The sequence below is a fragment of the Chiloscyllium plagiosum genome, unplaced genomic scaffold (assembly GCF_037043375.1).
Source record: "Chiloscyllium plagiosum isolate Xiang-an unplaced genomic scaffold, Cpla_swu_hap1 HiC_scaffold_1, whole genome shotgun sequence".
NCBI lineage: Eukaryota > Metazoa > Chordata > Chondrichthyes > Orectolobiformes > Hemiscylliidae > Chiloscyllium > Chiloscyllium plagiosum.
The window spans coordinates 171,533,127-171,551,218 of record NW_028270139.1 but is presented as its reverse complement, the minus strand read 5'-3'; the positions used below and the strand labels follow the sequence as shown (position 1 = coordinate 171,551,218).

Sequence of the window (18,092 nt, the reverse complement as noted above, 5' to 3'; positions counted from 1 at the left end):
TTTTATCCCTTCCTATGTTGTTGGTTCCAATGGGGACAATAACCTCTTGCTGGCCCCTCTCCCCCTTGAGAACATTCTGCTCCTCTCTGAGACATCTTTGATCCTGGCACCAGGGAAGCCACATACTATTCTGATTTTTCGTTGCTGACCACAGAAACTTCTGTCTGTACCTCGGACTAGAGAGTCCCCTAACACAATTGATCTCTTCGTAGCATTAGAGCCAGTCTCAATGCCAGAAATTTGGCTGTTTGTGCTACATTCCCCTGAGAATCCATCATCCCCTACATTTTCCAAAATAGCACACCTGTTTGAAATGGCTATAGGTACAGAAGACTCTTGCACTAGCTGCCTACCTCTCTTACCTCTCCTGGAGTTAACCCTATGTGATAAAAAGGTAAAAACAATGACTGCAGATGCTGGAAACCAGATTCTGGATTAATGGTGCTGGAAGAGCACAGCAGTTCAGGCAGCATCCAAGAAGCTTTGAAATTGATGTTTCGGGCAAAAGCCCTTCATCAGGAATAAAGGCAGTGAGCCTGAAGCGTGGAGAGATAAGCTAGAGGAGGGTGGTGGTGGGGAGAAAGTAGCATAGAGTATAATGGGTGAGAGGGGGAGGAGATGAAGGTGATAGGTCAGGGAGGAGAGGATGGAGTGGATAGGTGGAAAAGGAGATAGGCAGGTAGGACAAGTCTGGACAAGTCATGGAGACAGTGCTGAGCTGGAAGTTTAGAACTAGGGTGAGGTGGGGGAAGGGGAAATGAGGAAGCTGTTGAAGTCCACATTGATGCCCTGGGTTGAAGTGTTCCGAGGCGGAAGATGAGGCGTTCTTCCTCCAGGCGTCTGGTGGTGAGGGAGCAGCGGTGAAGGAGGCCAGGACCTTCATGTCCTCGGCAGAGTGGGAGGGGGAGTTGAAATATTGGGCCACGGGGCGGTGTGGTTGATTGGTGCGAGTGTCCCGGAGATGTTCCCTAAAGCGCTCTGCTAGGAAGCGCCCAGTCTTCCCAATGTAGAGGAGACCGCATCGGGAGCAATGGATACAATAAATGATATTAGTGGATGTGCAGGTAACTGTATCTGAGACTTTTCCCCTTCCTTTAACTGCCATCCATCACATACTACTTGCTTAGCTTCTTTTCCCACATTGCCTTTCTTTAATGACCAGCACTGTGTCTTTACGTGTCCCACCTTCTGGCGGTGAAAACACCTTTTCCCAGTGTCCTTCTGAAACCACCAGTACTGGAATTTTCAGTGTCCCACTCTATTACAGTGAAAAAACCTGAGGCCTTTCACCTCATTTCCACCCTCTTGGGCTTCTTTAATCGGTGGTAAATTCTGACCAGTGCTCTCTACTCTTGGTTTCATAGTGTAGGCTTTGCCCTTCTCCCAACTTGTATCCCTCACAGGACGAAATTCTGGCCAGAAGCTTGCTTTATGCACCTACATGTACTCATCTGCTAGGTCTGCTGCCCTTCTCGCTTCCTGAACTGCCTGTTCCTCCATGTGAATTCTTCCCATCTCTGGAAATGAGTTTTTAAACTCCTCCAGCATTAGCTGCCTACCACTTTAGTCTGAACTAGCATTACCCATAAATCCTTGGACCACTCCATCTACCTTGTCAATTTTTCAAATCAAATAAAGAAATCTTCAACATCTTTCTTATCAAAACGTGGCAGGGTTTTGACATATTTGTATATATCATGACCTTCTCTTTTAATCTCCAGCTTGTTAACTTGACTTTGCTAAGTCACAACTTCTCAAGTTCAAATTCTCTCTCTTTTTGCTCAGCTAAGATCCTTCTCTCTCTTTCATTTTCCTGTCTCTTCTCTCTCTTTCTCTTTTTCCTCTCTCACTTCTCTCTTTTTCTCTTTGCTTCTCTCTTTGTTTATCTTCCACATCCATTTTCCTCAATTGTAATTTCAGTTTTTCTTCCTCAACTGCACTTGTCTGTTTCTCTGGCACACCTACGTAATTTCCTTACAATTTCAGCTTTACTTTTGTCCTTGGTTAAACCCAAATGTAACTTCTTGCTAATTCTAAAATCATGGCCTTTTTCTTTTCTTCTCAATCTTCTTCACAAATTTGAGAATAATCTTCAAATCCCAGAACCTCTTTAGCAATTTTAAGAGCTATTTCTCTCACTTTTCATTTAATCAACCACAAGTCACAAAAATTAAACAAATTGTCACACCTATGTTTTATTTAAAGATCAAGAAGACTAACCTGCAAGTGCTGAAATCTACTGGAATTTTTCCTACCCCAAATCTATTCAAGTCAGTCTAAACATGTTCAGCTCCCAAATCCAAGCCCTAAACTGTTCAAATCACCGACAAAAGCTCCTAAACCATTCAAATTCTAGGAGGTAAACGCTGCTGCTTAATTGAAACCAGCAGCAGATAAAAGATTTACCCCGTGCAGTAATCTGTGAAAATCCGAGAGGCCAAGAATTATTTAAAGTAAAAATCAACAACTTTATTTCTTAAAGTATAAAAGAGAATAATTAACTAACAAATATTTACAACTCCTTCCACTAAACTACTTTTTACCTTCCCTTCTATAATACTAGTCCGATATAACCCCTGATTAAGGTTTACCAAAACTTCAAATTTTCAAAACCTGTCAGATGTCAAATCTTCTATTATTTCTTCCTTGGTTTTCTTTTCTTCTTCTTAGAGATCTCTGTTTCACTGGTTACTGATCGACAATGTTTCCTTTAAGAGAGCTATTCTCCTGGCAGTCCCCAGATGCTAGTGGCTTGGCAGTTCTCCAGTCCAGGAACTGGACATGAATCTGATTTTATAATGTCGTTGATTTTCCAATAATCCACACAGATTCATTGAGTACCGTCCGGTTTGGTAACTAAGACGATCGACGAACTCCACTGACTCTGGTTTGGTTCGATGATGTCCTTGTCGAGCATGGCCTCCACCTCCACCTGGACCTGTCTGGCTTTGAAAGGATTAAGCCGACAGGGGTGTTGTTTTATTGGAGCAGTATTCCTTTTTTTCGAGAAGTATTCCTTACGACTACTTCATGCACAACAGCATTAGTCCTCCCCATCTGATTCTTACATATGTTATTGTACTGCAGTAACAAATCTTTCAACTCTGTTCCATGTTCCTGAGACAGATAGCTTACTAACCTATCTCACTCCTCAAGGACCTCTTCATTTTTTAAACCTATCTTGAGGCAAATCAAAATCAACATCATCTGGATTTGATTCCTCACTCTGTGGGGCAGTAACTAACTGTTTCTCCAGTTCTTTCTCTCCAGTATAATATGGTTTCAACGTGCTCACATGACATCCCTTCTTTTTCTATCTGGCATCTTTACTAGATAGTTCACCTGACTCAACTTTTTCTCAATTTCATAGGGACCACTAAACCTGGTTTTGAAGGGACCTCCTAAAACTCGTAACAGTACGAACAGAACCAGAGGGCATAGTCGCAGATTTAAGGGTTGCTAAGTTAACTGAAATGAGGAGGAATTTCTTTTCTCAGATGGTTTGTTTGATCTCCTTGCCACAGAGAGCTATGGGAGCTGAGACCCTTGGTACATATGTAAGGCAGAAATGGATAGATTTGTGATCAGTTGGGGAATCAAGGGTTACAGGAAAAGAACAGGGAAATGGATGAGAAGTGTCAGATCAGGCATGATCCTGCTCTCAGAAGTCATGTGACACCAGATTATAGTCCAACAGAAATCACAAGCTTTCAGAGCACTACTCCTTCATCAGGTGAAGTCTGAAAGCTTGGGATTTGTCCAATCCAATCCAACACCTCCACATCATGATCCTATTGAATAATGGAGCAGGGTCGAGGACCAAGCAGCCTAATCCTGTTGCTATTTCTGATGGTCCCATCTCCACAAGGACTATGGAGTGGTCACTCTAACTGATACCACAACTATCACGGACCAACACACCTGCAACAGATAGAATTGTGAGTATGATGATAAGTAAATGATTTCCTCTAGTTTTATCTACTCTCCCACAAAAGACACAGACATACTCTTTCAGCAATGTTCTTTCAGGCTCAGCCAATTTGACACTTCAGTTCTGTTAGTTGTAACTTGACCCATTATTTGTCAGTTCCAGGAAGTAAACCTAACCCGATTGTTCTGAGTGTTACGATCATGGCACCAGCTTTAATAGTCCCGGTATTGGCCTATTTCTTCGCGAAGGTATTTATGAAGAAAGCCAAGATTGCAAGTGCAAGATCTCTAGCAGGTTAAAGAAATGGTGGCTGTCCAAGGTAAGAATCAACAAGCAAAATGAGGCCTCAGCACTTTCTTTCATCTTCAGTAGAACCTGACACCGAGTTACGGGTGATCAGGTTAGAAATGTGCCTGGAATAGGCTGATAACAAAAGTAGCTGCAAGCATTAGTAAAAGATAAAGGAAGCAGATGGGGTTTAGAAAACTAAAATCTGATGAGGCCCTTGAGGAAAATAAAGGAAGCAGGAATCAATTTAAACAAGCAATAGGAGGGCTAAAAGGGGTCATGAAATGTTCTTGGCAAATCGGGCTAAGGAGAATCCCAAGGCATGTTACATATGTATTAGTAGAAAGAGGGTAATAAGGGAAAAGATAGTTCTATTCAAGGACAAAAAAACAAAGTTACAAATCACACAACACCAGGTTATAGTCCAACAGTTTTAATTGGAAGCACTAGCTTTCGGAAGCACTAGCTTCATCAGGTGGTTTCGGAGTGGCTATAACCTGGTGTTGTGTGATTTGTAACTTTGTACACCCCAGTCCAACACCGGCATCTCCAAATCAGGACAAAAGCCAGAATTTATATGTGGAGCTGGATGAACTGGGTGGTTTCTTAGTCAGTACTTCACATCGGTATTCACCGAGGAGCAGGACATGAATGATGGTAAGATTATAGGGAGATCTGTTGACTTTCTGGGGCATGTGGATATTAAAATGGAGAAGGAGTTGTGTTGAAAAACATCAATACAGTTAAGTCCCCTGGGCCTGAAAGGATCTATCCCAGGATACTGTAAAGGACGAGGGAGGAGGCCTTGACAGAGATTTTTGTGTCCTCTTTCACCACAGGTGAGGTGCCAAAAGACTGGAGAATAGTCAAGAACAGTCACAGGGATAATCCAAGAAATTATTTGCTGGTGACTCTTATATCGGTGGCAGGGATATTATTGGGAAATAAGGAACAAGAGGATAGCTAGGGAAAGGATAGGTTCACTCAAGGACAAAGGACGGAAGTTATATGCAGAGATGGAAAATGACGATTAGATCTTTGACAAAAACTTTACATTGATATACTCACAAGGAAGGCATATTGATATTAAGTTTTTGGATTATTGTCTTGAATTGTTAAGGAATTCCTCTGGAATTCAGCTCTTTTGTCCATGTTTGAACCAAGGCTGGAATGAGGTCAGGAGCTGAGTGACCTTGGGGGAACCCAAACTGGGCGTCACTGAGCAGGTTATTGCTGAGCAGGTGCTGTTTGATAGCACTGTTGATGATACCTTCCATCACTTTACTGATGATGGAGAGCAGACTGATGGAACAGTAATTGGCCGGGTTGGATTTGTCCTGCATGTTATGTACAGAACATATCTGGGCAATTTTCCACATTGCAGCATAGATGCCAGTGTTGTAACTGTACTGGAACAGCTGGCGAAAGGAGTGGCAAGTTCTGAAGTACAAGTCTTCAGTACTATCACCAGAATGTTGTTAGAGCTCAGTAGCCTTTTCAGTATCAAGTGTCTCCAATTGTTTTTTGATGTCAATTAGAGTGAATTGAATTGGCTGAAGATTGGCATCTGTGGTTCTGATGCCAGCTGGAGGAGGCACCTCCACGTGGCACATCTGCCTGAAGATTCCTGGAAATACTTAAGCCTTTTGCTCATGATGTACTGGGCTTGAGAATGGAAATATTTGAGGAGCCTTCCCCTCCAACGAGTTGTTTAATTGTCCACAACTGAATGTGGCAGAACTACAGAGCTGAGATCTGATCCATTGGTTACGGGACTGCTTAGTTGTGTCTATCATTTGCTGCTTCTGCTGTTTGCCATGTAAGTAGTTCTGTTGGTGGCTTCACCAGATTGACATCTCATCTTCAGCTAAGCATGGTGCTGCTCCTGAAATGCTCTCCTGCACTCTCCATTGAACTAGGGTTGATGCCCTGGCGTGATGGTAATGATTAAGTAGGGGATATGCCAGATCATGAGGTTACAGATTGTGTTGGAGTACAGTTCTGCTGCTATTGATGGCCTACAGCACCTTATGAATGCCCAGACTTTAGCTGCTAGATCTTTTTGAAGGCTGTCTTATATATCATGGTGGTAGTGCCATGCAATACGATGGAGTTTGTCTCCACAAAGACTCTGCGGTGGTCACTCTTACCACTACTGTCATGGACAGATACTTCTGCAGCTGGCAGATTGGTAAGGATGAAGTTAAGAATTGCTCCCTTCTGTAGTCTGTTTCATCGCCATCTGAGATTCGACTGACTATGATTGTGTCATCAGCAAACTTGTAAATGGCATTAGTCTGGTATTTGGCGACACAGTCATGGGTGTACAGTGAGTACAGTAGGGGGCTGAGTATGCATCCCTGGGGCCTCCAGTGTTGAGTGTTAGTGAAGATGAAATATTGTCATCTAGGTCATTTGTGAAAACGACAAACAGCAATGGCTCCGAAACAGATCCTTGCAGTACACCGCTAGTAACTGAACTCCAGGATGAACATTTCCCATCAACCTGTCTTCTTTCAGCTAGCCAATTTATGATCTAAACCGCTTAATTGCCCTCAATCCCGTGTCTCTGTATTTTCTGCAATAGCCTACTATGAGGAACCTTATCAAATGTCTTACTGAAATCCATATGCACCACATTAACATTTACCCTCATCCACCTGTTTGGTCACCATCTCACAGAACCTCGTAAGGTTTGTGAGGCACGACCTATCCTTCACAAACCCGTGTTGACAATCCCCAATCAACTTATTCATCTCTAGATGATTATAAATTCTATCTCTTATAACCCTTTCCAACATTTTACCCACAATGAAGTAAGGCTCACTGGTCTATAATTACTAGGGTTGTCTCTTCTCCCCTTCTTGAACAAGGGAACAATATTTACTATCCTCCAGCTTTTGGCACTATTCCTGTTGACTATGAAGACATAAAGATCAAAACCACGGCTCTGAAATCTCCTCCATGGCTTCTCAGAGAATCCTCAGATAATTCCCATCCAGCCCAGGGGATTTATCTATTTTCACATTTTCCAGAATTGCTAACACCTTTTCCTTGTGAACCTCAATCCCATCTCGTCCAGTCTAGTAGCTTGTAACTGAATATTCTCCTTGCCTACATTATCTTTTTCCAGTGTGAATACTGGAAAAAAAAATCATTTAGTGCTTCCTCTATCTTCTCTAACTCCACACAGAACTTATCGCTTCTATCTGTGTTTGGCCCAAATCTTTCTCTCCTCATTCTTTTATTCCTGATATACCTGCAGAAACCTGAAGGTTTTCCTTGATCCTATCCACAAACGACTTCTCATGTCCCCTCCTGGCTCTTCTTAGCTCTCTCTTTCAGTCTTTCCTGGCTAACGTGTAACTCTCAAGTGCCTTCCCATCTCATCCTGACATAAGCCTTCTTCTTCCTCTTGACAAGAAATTCAACTTCTTTAGTAAACCACAGCTCCCTTGATTGACAACTTCCTCCCTATCAATGACACACAGTAGCTGGTCCTTGAATAAGCTCCACATTTCAATTGTGCCCACCCCCTGCAGTTTCCTTTCCCATCCTATACATCCTAAATCTTGCCTAATTGCATCCTAATGGCCTTTCCCCGAGTAATAACTCATGCCCTGCATTATATACCGAACGCTTTCTATCACTAAAGTAAACTTAACCGAATTGTGGTCACTATCACCAAAGTGCTCACCTCCAAATCTAACACCTGGCTGGGTTCATTCTCAGTATCAAATCCAATGTGGCCTTGACCTTTTTGGTCTATCTACAGACCGTGTCAGGAAATCCTCCTGCACACATTGGACAAAAACTGACCCATCTAAAGTACTTGAACTATAGTATTTCCAGTTAATATTTGGAACATTGAAAATTCCATAACAACGACTCTGTTATTCTCGCTCCTATCTCAAATTATCCTTGCTATCCTTTTCTCTACATCTCTAGAACTATTTGGAGGCTTATTGAAAAGTCCCAACAGGGTGACCTCTCCTTTCCTGTTTCTAACCCCAGCTCATACTACCTCAGTAGACGAGTCCTCAAACGTCCTTTCTGCCACCGTAATATTGTCCTTGACCAACAATGCCACACCTCCCTCTGTTTCCCCACCTCCCCTGTTTTTACTGAAACACCTAAACCCCGGATCCTGCAACAACCATTCCTGTCCCTGCTCTATCCATGTCTCTGAAATGGCCACAACATCGAAGTCCCAGGTACCAACCCATGCTGTCAGTTCACCCACCTTATTCCGGATGCTCCTGGCATTGAAGTAGACACAATTCAAACCACCTTCCTGCTTAGCGGTGCACTCTTGCAATCTTGAAACCTCATTCTTGATCTCACTACACTCAACCTCCTGTCTATTCTAACTACAATTTAGGTTCCTATCCCCCTGCTGAATTAGTTTCAACCCAACCCCCCCATGTTGGTACGCCTTTGGTTCAGGTGTAGACCAGCCTGTTTGTAGAGTCCCACCTACCCCAGAAAGAGCCCCAATTAACCAAGTATCTGAAAGCCTCCCTCCTGCACCATCCCTGTAGCTACATGTTCAACTCCTCTCTCTCTCTATTCCTCGCCTCGCTAGCACATGGCACAAGCAACAGACCAGCAATAACAACTCTGTTTGTTCTCGCTCTAACCTTCCACCCTAGCTCTCTGAATTTCTGCCTTAAATCCCCATCCCTTTTCCTACCTATGTCATTGGTGCCTATGTGGACCACGACATGGGGCTGCTCCCCCTCCCCCTCAAGGATCCCAAAAACACGATCAGAGACATTATGAACCCTGGTACCTGGGAGACAACACACTAACCGTGAGTCTCTCTCATTCCCACAGAACCTCCTATCTGTCCCCCTAACTATGGAGTCCCCAATGACTACTGCCCTGCTCCTCTCCCCCCTTCCCCTCGGAGCAGCAGGAACAGACTCTGTGCCAGACCCCTGACCCCATTGCTTACCCCTGGTAAGTCATCCCCCCCAACAGTATCCAAAACAATATACTTGTTATTGAGGGGAACGGCCACAGGGGATCCCTGCACTGCCTGCCGGTTCCCTTTCCATCCCTGACTGTAACCCATCTGTCTTTTTCTTGTACCTGAGGAGTGACTACCTCCCTGTAACTCCTCTCAATAACCCCCTCCACCTCCCAAATGATCCAGAGTTCATCCAGCTCCAGCTCCAGTTCCCTAACACGGTTTTCGAGGAGCTGGAGTTGGGTTCACTTCCCACAGATGCAGTCAGCAGGGACACTGGTGGTGACCCTGACCTCCCACATTCTGCAGGAGGAAAATTCAACTGCCCTAACCTCCATTCCCACTATTCTAAATTCCTAAAGAGACTGTAGAAAAATAAAGAATAAAAACAAACTAGTTACTGAACCAATACAGTGCACAGAACTCTTTTTTTCGTTTGAGGAGGAGGATGGGTTGGAGACACGACCTAAGTAATGTTTCGGGTAACTCAACCACCCAAATATATTACTTCAGTTACTCAGCAGTCCCGTGTCTGCTCAGTCCCGTGTCTGTTCAGTCCCGTGTTTGCTCAGTCCCGTGTTTGCTCAGTCCCGTGTCTGCTCAGTCCCATGTCTGCTCAGTCCCATGTCTGCTCAGTCCCGTGTCTGCTCAGTCCCGTGTTTGCTCAGTCCGTGTCTGCTCAGTCCCGTGTCTGCTCAGTCCCGTGTCTGCTCAGTCCCGTGTCTGCTCAGTCCCGTGTCTGCTCAGTCCCGTGTCTGCTCAGTCCGTGTCTGCTCAGTCCCGTGTCTGCTCAGTCCCGTGTCTGCTCAGTCCCGTGTCTGCTCAGTCCCGTGTTTGCTCAGTCCGTGTCTGCTCAGTCCCGTGTCTGCTCAGTCCCGTGTCTGCTCAGTCCGTGTCTGCTCAGTCCGTGTCTGCTCAGTCCGTGTCTGCTCAGTCCGTGTCTGCTCAGTCCCGTGTCTGCTCAGTCCCGTGTCTGCTCAGTCCGTGTCTGCTCAGTCCCATGTCTGCTCAGTCCGTGTCTGCTCAGTCCGTGTCTGCTCAGTCCGTGTCTGCTCAGTCCGTGTCTGCTCAGTCCCGTGTCTGCTCAGTCCCGTGTCTGCTCAGTCCCGTGTCTGCTCAGTCCCGTGTCTGCTCAGTCCGTGTCTGCTCAGTCCCGTGTCTGCTCAGTCCCGTGTCTGCTCAGTCCCGTGTCTGCTCAGTCCCGTGTCTGCTCAGTCCCGTGTCTGCTCAGTCCGTGTCTGCTCCTGCTCAGTGTGCACTCCGCCTATTCACGAGTTAAGTTTTTAAATCAGTGATTCAGATTCCCATCAGCCCCCTGGTCAACGGTCCCGCTCTTCCTGCTGCTGAAACTAAATTGTAGGACTGTTATCAGTCCTGCTGACAAGCCAATCTTGTTGGTGGGTGTTGAAATCCCCGAGCCAAAGTATATTTTGTGGCATTCCAACTCTCGTTGTTTCCTCCAAGTGGTGTTCAACATGGAGGAAGATTGATTCATCAGCTACATGAGGAGACTTCATGGCATCTGGAGTCACTGTTGAAGACTCCCAAGAGCCAATCCCTCTTGACTGTATACCGGTCTGTCACCACCTTTGCTGGGTCTGTCCTGTCAGTGAAATGGTGATGGTTGTGTCTGGGACCTTGTCTTTAAGGTACGAGTCTTCAATGATGACTATGTCAGTCTATTGTTTGACTAGTCTGTGAGACAGCTCTTACATACTAACCCCCAGATGTCAGTCAGGAGGTCTTTGCAGCGTTGACAGGGCTGTTTCGCCATTAACCTTTCCAGAGCCTAGAACAAAGTCGGATGATTTCTCTGGATTCCTTTCTTTGTAGATTTTGTCACTATTGATACAACTGAGTGCCTTGTCAGGCTACTTCAGAGGTCAGTTGAGAGTTAACCACATTGTTCTGGGTCTGGAGTCACATTTAGGCCAGGGAGGATAGCATATTTCCTCCCTCTTGCAGAAAATCAATAATGATCATCAGAAGCTTACTACTTCCTTTCTTAAAACTGAACTCAAATGCTGAAGTAGACAAGCAGGAGGCTGGAAGAACACAGCAGGCCAGGCAGCATCGGGAAGTGGGGATGTTGACGTATCGGGTGCAACACTTCTTCAGGACTGGTGGTGGGGGAAAGGTGAGCTGTAGAGAAAAGGAGTGGTGGGGTGCAGGTTGGTGAAGTGGGGATAGCTGCATACAGGTGGACAATTCCGCAAAACATTCACGTATGTGTATGTGTGTGTAGGTGAGAGAGAGAGAGAGATCGTGACTGTCTTAAAGATGGAGTATGTAATGGTGTACATCTGAGTGGGAGTGTGAAATAATGTGCCTCTCTGTGAGGGAGTGTATAATGGTGAGGGAGTGCAGAAATGGTGGGTCTCTGTCTGAGCAAGTGTGTAATAGTGAGGGATTGTATAATGGTGTGTCTCTGTGAGGGAGTACGGAACGGTGTGTCTCTGTGTAAGGGAGTGTGTAGTGGTATGTCTCTCTGTGAGGGCTGTTTGTAATGAAGTGTCTCTGTGTGAGGGAGTGTGTAACGGTCTGTCTGTCTGTGTGAGGGATTGTGTAATGGTGTGTCTGTTGTGTGAGGGAGTATGCAATGTTGTGTCTCTCTGTGAGGGCGTGTGCAATGTTGTGTCTCTCTGTGAGGGTGTGTGTAATGTTGTGTCTCTCTGTGCCGAAGTGTGTAATGGTGTGTCTGTCTGTGAGGGAGTGTGCAACTGTGTGTCTCTATGTGAGGAGGTGTGCAACAGTCTGTCTCTCTGGGAGGGAGTGCGTAACGGTGTGTCTTTGTGTGAGGGAGTGCGTAATGATGTGTCTTAGTGTGAGGCAGTGTGTAATGGTGTGTCTCTGTGAGGCAGTGTGTAATGGTGTGTCTTTGTGTGAGGGAATGCGTAACGGTGTGTCTTAGTGTGAGGGAGTGTGCAATGGCGCGTCTCTCTGTGAGGGCGTGTGGAATGGAGTGTCTCTGTGTGAGGGAATGTGTAACGGTGTGTCTGTCTGTGTGAGGGAGTATGCAATGTCATGTCTCTCTGTGAGGGCGTGTGTAATGTCGTGTCTCTCTGTGAGGGCGTGTATAATGTTGTGTCTCTCTGTGAGGGAGTGTGTAACAGTGTGTTTGTCTGTGTGAGGGAGTGTGTAATTGTTTGTCTGTGTGAGGGAGTGTGTAATGGTGAGTCACTCGGTGAGGGACTGGGTCCTGGCATTTCTCTCTGTCGGAGTGTGTGATGTTATGTCTCTGCGTGAGGAAGTGTGCACTGGTGTGTCTCTCTGTGAGGGAGTGTGTAACAGTATGTCTTTGTGTGAGGTAGTGAGCAATGCCATGTCTCTCTGTGAGAGACTATATAATGGCGTGTGTCTCTGTGAGGATTGTGTAACAGTGTATTGCTCTGTGTGAGGGAGTGCGTAACAGTGTGTCTCTCTGTGAGGGCGTGTATAACTGTGTGCCACTGTGTAAGGGAGTGTGTAACTGTGTGCCTCTCTGTGAGGGAGTGTGTAACGGTGTGTCACTGTGTGAGGGAGTGTATAACTGTGTGTCACTATGTGAGGGAGTGTGTAACTGTGTGCCTCTGTGTGAAGGAGTGTATAACTGTGTGTAACTGTGTGAGGGAGTGTGTACCGGTGTGTCTCTGTGTGAGAGAGTGTGTAATGGTGTGTCTGTGTGAGGGAGTGTGTAATGGTGAGTCACTCGGTGAGGGACTGGGTCCTGGCATTTCTTTCTGTCGGAGTGTGTGATGTTATGTCTCTGCGTGAGGGAGTGTGTAATGGTGAGTCTCTGTGTCTGTATGAGGGAGCGTGTAATGGTGTGCCTCTGTGTAAGAGAGTGTGTGTAATGGTGTGTCTCTGTGTGAGGGAGTGTGTAACGGTGTGTCTGTATGAGGGAGTGTGTAATGGTGTGCCTCTGTGTAAGGGAGTGTATAATGATGTGTCTCTGTGAAGGAGTGTGTAATAGTGAGTCTCTGTGTGAGGGAGTGTATAACGGTGTGTAACTGTATGAGGGAGTGTGTAATGGTGTGTCTGTATGAGGGAGTGTGTAATGGTGTGTCTCTGTGAGGGAGTGTGTAATGGTGAGTCACTCGATGAGGGAGTGGGTACTGGCATTCCTCTCTGTGTCGGAGTGTGTGATGTTATGTCTCTGCATGAGGGAGTGTGTAATGGCATATCTCTGTGAGGGAGCGTGTAACAGTGTGTCTCCGTGTGCGGGAGTGTGCAATAATGTGTTTCTCTGCAAGTGTTTAACGGTGTGTCTCTGTGTGAGGGAGTGTGTAACATAGAACATAGAAAAGTACAGCACAGAACAGGCCCTTTGACCCACGATGTTGTGCCGAAGATTATTCCTAATCTAAATAAAACAACCTAACCTCGGCACCCCTCAACTCACTGCTGTCCATGTGCATGTCCAGCAGTTGCTTAAATGTCCCTCATGACTCTACTTCCACCACCACTGCTGGCAACGTATTCCATGTATTCACAACTCTGCGTAAAGAACCTTCCTCTGATGTCTCCTCTTTACCTTTCTCTTAATATCTTAAAACGATGACCTCTCATGCCAGTCAGTCCTGGCCTGGTGAAATATCTCTTGCTATTGACTTTATCTATTCCACTCATTATTTTGTACACCTCGATCAGGTCTCCTCTCTTCCTCCTTCTCTCTGGAGAGAAATGTCCGAATTTAGTCAATCTATCTTCATAAGGCAAGCCCTCCAGTCCAGGCAGCATCCTGGTAAACCTTCTTTGCTCCCTCTCCAAAGCCTCTGTATCTTTCCTATAGTAGGGTGACCAGAACTGGACACAATATTCCAAGTGTGGTCTCACCAGGGTCTTGTACAGCTGTAGCAAAATCTCACGGCTCCGCCATTTCTCAGCCCAGCTCTGCATCCTGTCTATGTCGCACTGTAGCCTGCAATAGCCCTCGATACTATCAACGACACCTCCAACCTTTGCGTCATCTGCAAATTTAGTAACCCACCTTCAACCTCCTCATCCAAGTCATTGATAAAAACTACAAAGGACAGAAACCCAAGAACAGAGCCCTGCGGGATCCCACTCAACACTGTCTTCTAGGCAGAATACTTTCCATCTACAACCACTCTCTGCCTTCTGTCAGCCAACCAATTCTGAATCCAGATAGCCAAATCTCCCTGTATCCCATACCTCCTGACTTTATGAATGACCCTACCATGGGGAACCTTATCAAATGCCTTGCTGAAATCCATATACACCACATCCACTGCTCGACCTTCGTCAACCTGTTTTGACACCTCCTCAAAGAATTCAGTAAGATTTGTGAGGCATGACCTGCCCCTCACAAAGCCATGCTGACTGCCTTTAATCACACTATGCTTTGCCAAATAGTCATAAGTCCTATCCCTCAGAATTCTTTCCAAAACCATACTGACCACAGACGTAAGACTGACTGGTCTGTAATTGCCAGGGATTTCCCTATTCCCCTTCTTGAAAAGAGGAAGAACATTCGCCTCCTTCCAATCCTCCGGAATGACTCCCGTGGAGAGTCAGGAAACAAAGATCTTCATCAGCGGCTTAGCAACCTCCTTTCACACTTCCTGGAGCAACCTAGATAAATCTGGTCTGGCCCTGGGGACTTATCAATCTTAATGTTTGCCAAAATTTCCAGCATATCAGTCTTGATCTGGTCAAGACTATTTCCCAGCTCCTCAATGTTCTCATTCACAACAAGCTCCCTTTCCTTGGTGAAAACCGAAGCAAAAAACTCCATTTAGGGCTTCCCCTGTCTGCTTAGGCTCCACGCACAAGTTCCCGACCTTCTTCCTGATCATTCTCTTATTCCCCACCTATGAGTAAAATGCCTTTGGGTTCTCCCTAATCCTCTTGCCAAGCCTTTTTCGTGCCCCCTCCTGGCTCTCCTCAGTCCATTTCTGAGCTCCTTTCTAGTCAGCCTGTAACCCTCTAAAGCTGTGCTAGATCCTTGCTTCCTCCACCTTACCTAAGCTGCCTTCTTCCTTTTGATGAGAAGTTCCTCTGTTCTTGTCATCCAAGGGTCCTTACTCTTACCCCTTCTTACATGTCAAAGAGGAACAAATTTGTGTATCACTCGTAACAACTGCTCCTTAAATAGTCTCCACATGTCTGCTGTGCCCTTTCTGTGGAACAATTGCTCCAATCTGTACTTCCCAACTCCTGTCTCATAGCGTCATAATTTCCTTTTCCTTTTCCTCAATTAAATATCTTCCCTCGGTAACTGCTCCTTTCCCTCTCTGAGGCTATGGTAAATGTGAGGCAATTGTGGTCACTGTCACCAAAGTGTTCTCCCACAGCGAGATCTGTTACTGTCCTGGCTCATTACCAAATCCAAAATGGCCTCGACCCCATTGGCCTGTCTACATACTGAGTAAGGAAATCCTCCTGAACACACCTGACAAAACAGTGTGTCTCTGTGTGAGGGAGTGTGCGACAGCCTGTCTCTTTGTGAGGGAGTATATAACGATATGACTGTGAGCAAGTGTGTAATAGTGGGTCTCTCTGTGTGAGGGAATGTGTAATGGTGTGTTTGCTGTGAGGAAGTGTGTAAAGGCATGTCTCTCTGTGAGGGCGTTTGTAACGATGTGCCTCTCTATGGGGGAGATTGTCATGGTTTTAGATTAGATTCCCTATAGTGTGGAAACAGGCCCTTCAGCCCAACAAGTCCACACCGACCCTCTGAAGAGTAACTCATTTCCCTCTGACTAATGCACCTAAAACTATGGGTAACGTAGCATGGCTAATGCACCTAACCTGCACATCTTTGGACTGTGGGAGGAAACCGGAGCACCCGGAGGAAACCCACGCAGACACGGGGAGAATATGCAAACTCCATGAAGACAGTTGACCGAGGCTAGAATTGAATCTTGGTCCCTGGTTCTTTGAGGCTGCAGTGCTAACCACTGAGCCACTGTGCCACCCCTGTGTGTCTCTGTGAAGGAGTGTGTAATAACGTACCTCTCTGTGCGAGGTAGTGTGTAACAGTGTGTCTCAGTGTGAGGGAGTCTGTAATGATGTCTCTTTGTGAGGTAGTATGTAATGGTGTGTCTCTCTGTGTGATGGAATGTGTAACAGTATGTCTCTGTGTGAGGGAGTGTGCAACTCCCTGTCTCTGTGTGAGGGAGTGTGTAATGGGACGCCTCTCTGTGACAGAGAGTGTACCGGTATCTTTCTCTGTGAAGGAACTTGTAATGGTTTGTCTCTGTGTGAGGGATTGTGTAACAGTGCGTCTCTCTGTGAGAGAGTGTGTAATCATGTGTCCCTCTGTGACTGTGTGTGTAATGGTGTGTCTCTGTGTGAGGGAGTGTGTAATGGTGTGTCCCTTTGTGAGAGAGCGTGTTATGGTGTGTCTCTGTGTGAGGGAGGCATGATGGTGTCTTTGAGGGTTTGTGGGATAGTGTATCTCAGTGTGATCTCCTCATTAATACATTCCAGCATTTTCCTTTTTATAAATGTTCAGCTAATTAGGCATGTACCTGACTGCTTTGTGTTTCCCTCTTTCTTGGAAGATGTCACATTTATTCTTTTCCAGATTATCTTCACAAAGCAAGACAGCAGGAAAACACTGAAAAGCAAAGGGGAAATAAATTTGGTGATAGCTTCTTATTAATAAAACAAATGACCATTGATTGAAACTATTTCTTCTCTCCACAGCTTCAGAAACCTTCCAGCCAACGGCAGGATCTTATGAATCAAGACAAATTGCTATGTGCACCCATGATGCTCAAATATTGATGTGTATCACCATGTACTGTATTAAAATGCTGTAACAGTGGGCGAAGGGTGCATACCAGATGCAATTCAATGGATAAAATAAGATTTATTCAGAATGACTGCAATTTCCCAATGAAAAAATATATCAGAAATACTTATCCTGTTGAGTAGCTATTTCACTCAAAATTGTTTGTTAAAAACGATGATTCAAATGATGAATTTTATCATGCAGTTATTTAGTTAGTTGTTGCTGAACATGATTTACAATATTCCAACTAATTCCATCTGTACTTGATGGAGTTTTGAAAGATATGGGGGATCTCATTAAAACTTACAGAATACTGAGAGGCCTCATTCAACTGGATATGGAGATGATGTTTTCACTAATAGGAGAGACTAGGACCTCGGGTCACAGTCTCAGAATGAATGGATGACCCTTTTGAATTGAGGTAAGGAGGAATTTCTTAAGCCAGAGGGTGGTTAATTTGTGGAACTCATTTCTGCAGAAGGCTGCGGGAGACAAGTCATTCAGTGTCTTAAAGATAGAGACAGATAGGTTATTGATTAATGAGGGAATTGAGGGTTACAAGGAGAAGAATCGAGAGTGTGGTGCTGGAAAAGCACAGCAGGTCAGGCAGCATCCGAGGAGCAGGAAAGCCGACGTTTCAGGCAAAAGCCCTTCATCGGGAATCAGGTCTCATTCCAGAAATGGGCTCTTGCCCGAAACGTCAATTCTCTTGCTCCTCGGATGCTGCCTGACCTGTTGTGCTTTTCCAGCACTCCAGTATCTGCAGTCCTCATTTTCGCCCGGTAACTGAGAGAAGGCAGGAGAATGAGGTTGAGAAACATATTGACCATGATTGAAAGACAGATCAAATGCTTGGAGTCATAAAGTCATAGAACGCAAAAACAGACCCTTCACAGCAACTAGTCCATCTCTACCATAATCGCAGACTGAACTGAACACACCTGCCTGCACTTGGCCCATATAGCTTTAAACATTTATTTATTTACTTACCAAAATGTCTTTTAAACATTGCAACTATACCCCATCCACCACTTCCTCCAGAAGTTCATTTCACACACAAACTACGCTGTGTAAAAAAGTCGTCACACATTTCTTTTGAAAATCTTTCTCCTCTCACCTTAAAGGTATGCTGTTAGTTTTGAAATCTGCCATCCCAAGAG

General features: G+C 45.3%; 1 protein-coding gene across 1 annotated transcript in view; it reads left to right on the top strand.

The window, feature by feature from the left end:
* Positions 1–16,931, top strand: part of LOC122548889 (disintegrin and metalloproteinase domain-containing protein 12) — a 257,353-nt gene extending 240,422 nt beyond the window's left edge. Inside the window, exons 19-20 of the mRNA XM_087992297.1 lie at positions 4,088–4,250; positions 16,845–16,931. Of these exons, the coding sequence (XP_087848423.1) occupies positions 4,088–4,230 (143 nt within the window). The 3' untranslated portion in view covers positions 4,231–4,250; positions 16,845–16,931. The remainder of the gene's footprint in view (positions 1–4,087; positions 4,251–16,844) is intronic.
* Positions 16,932–18,092: the final 1,161 nt, after the last annotated feature.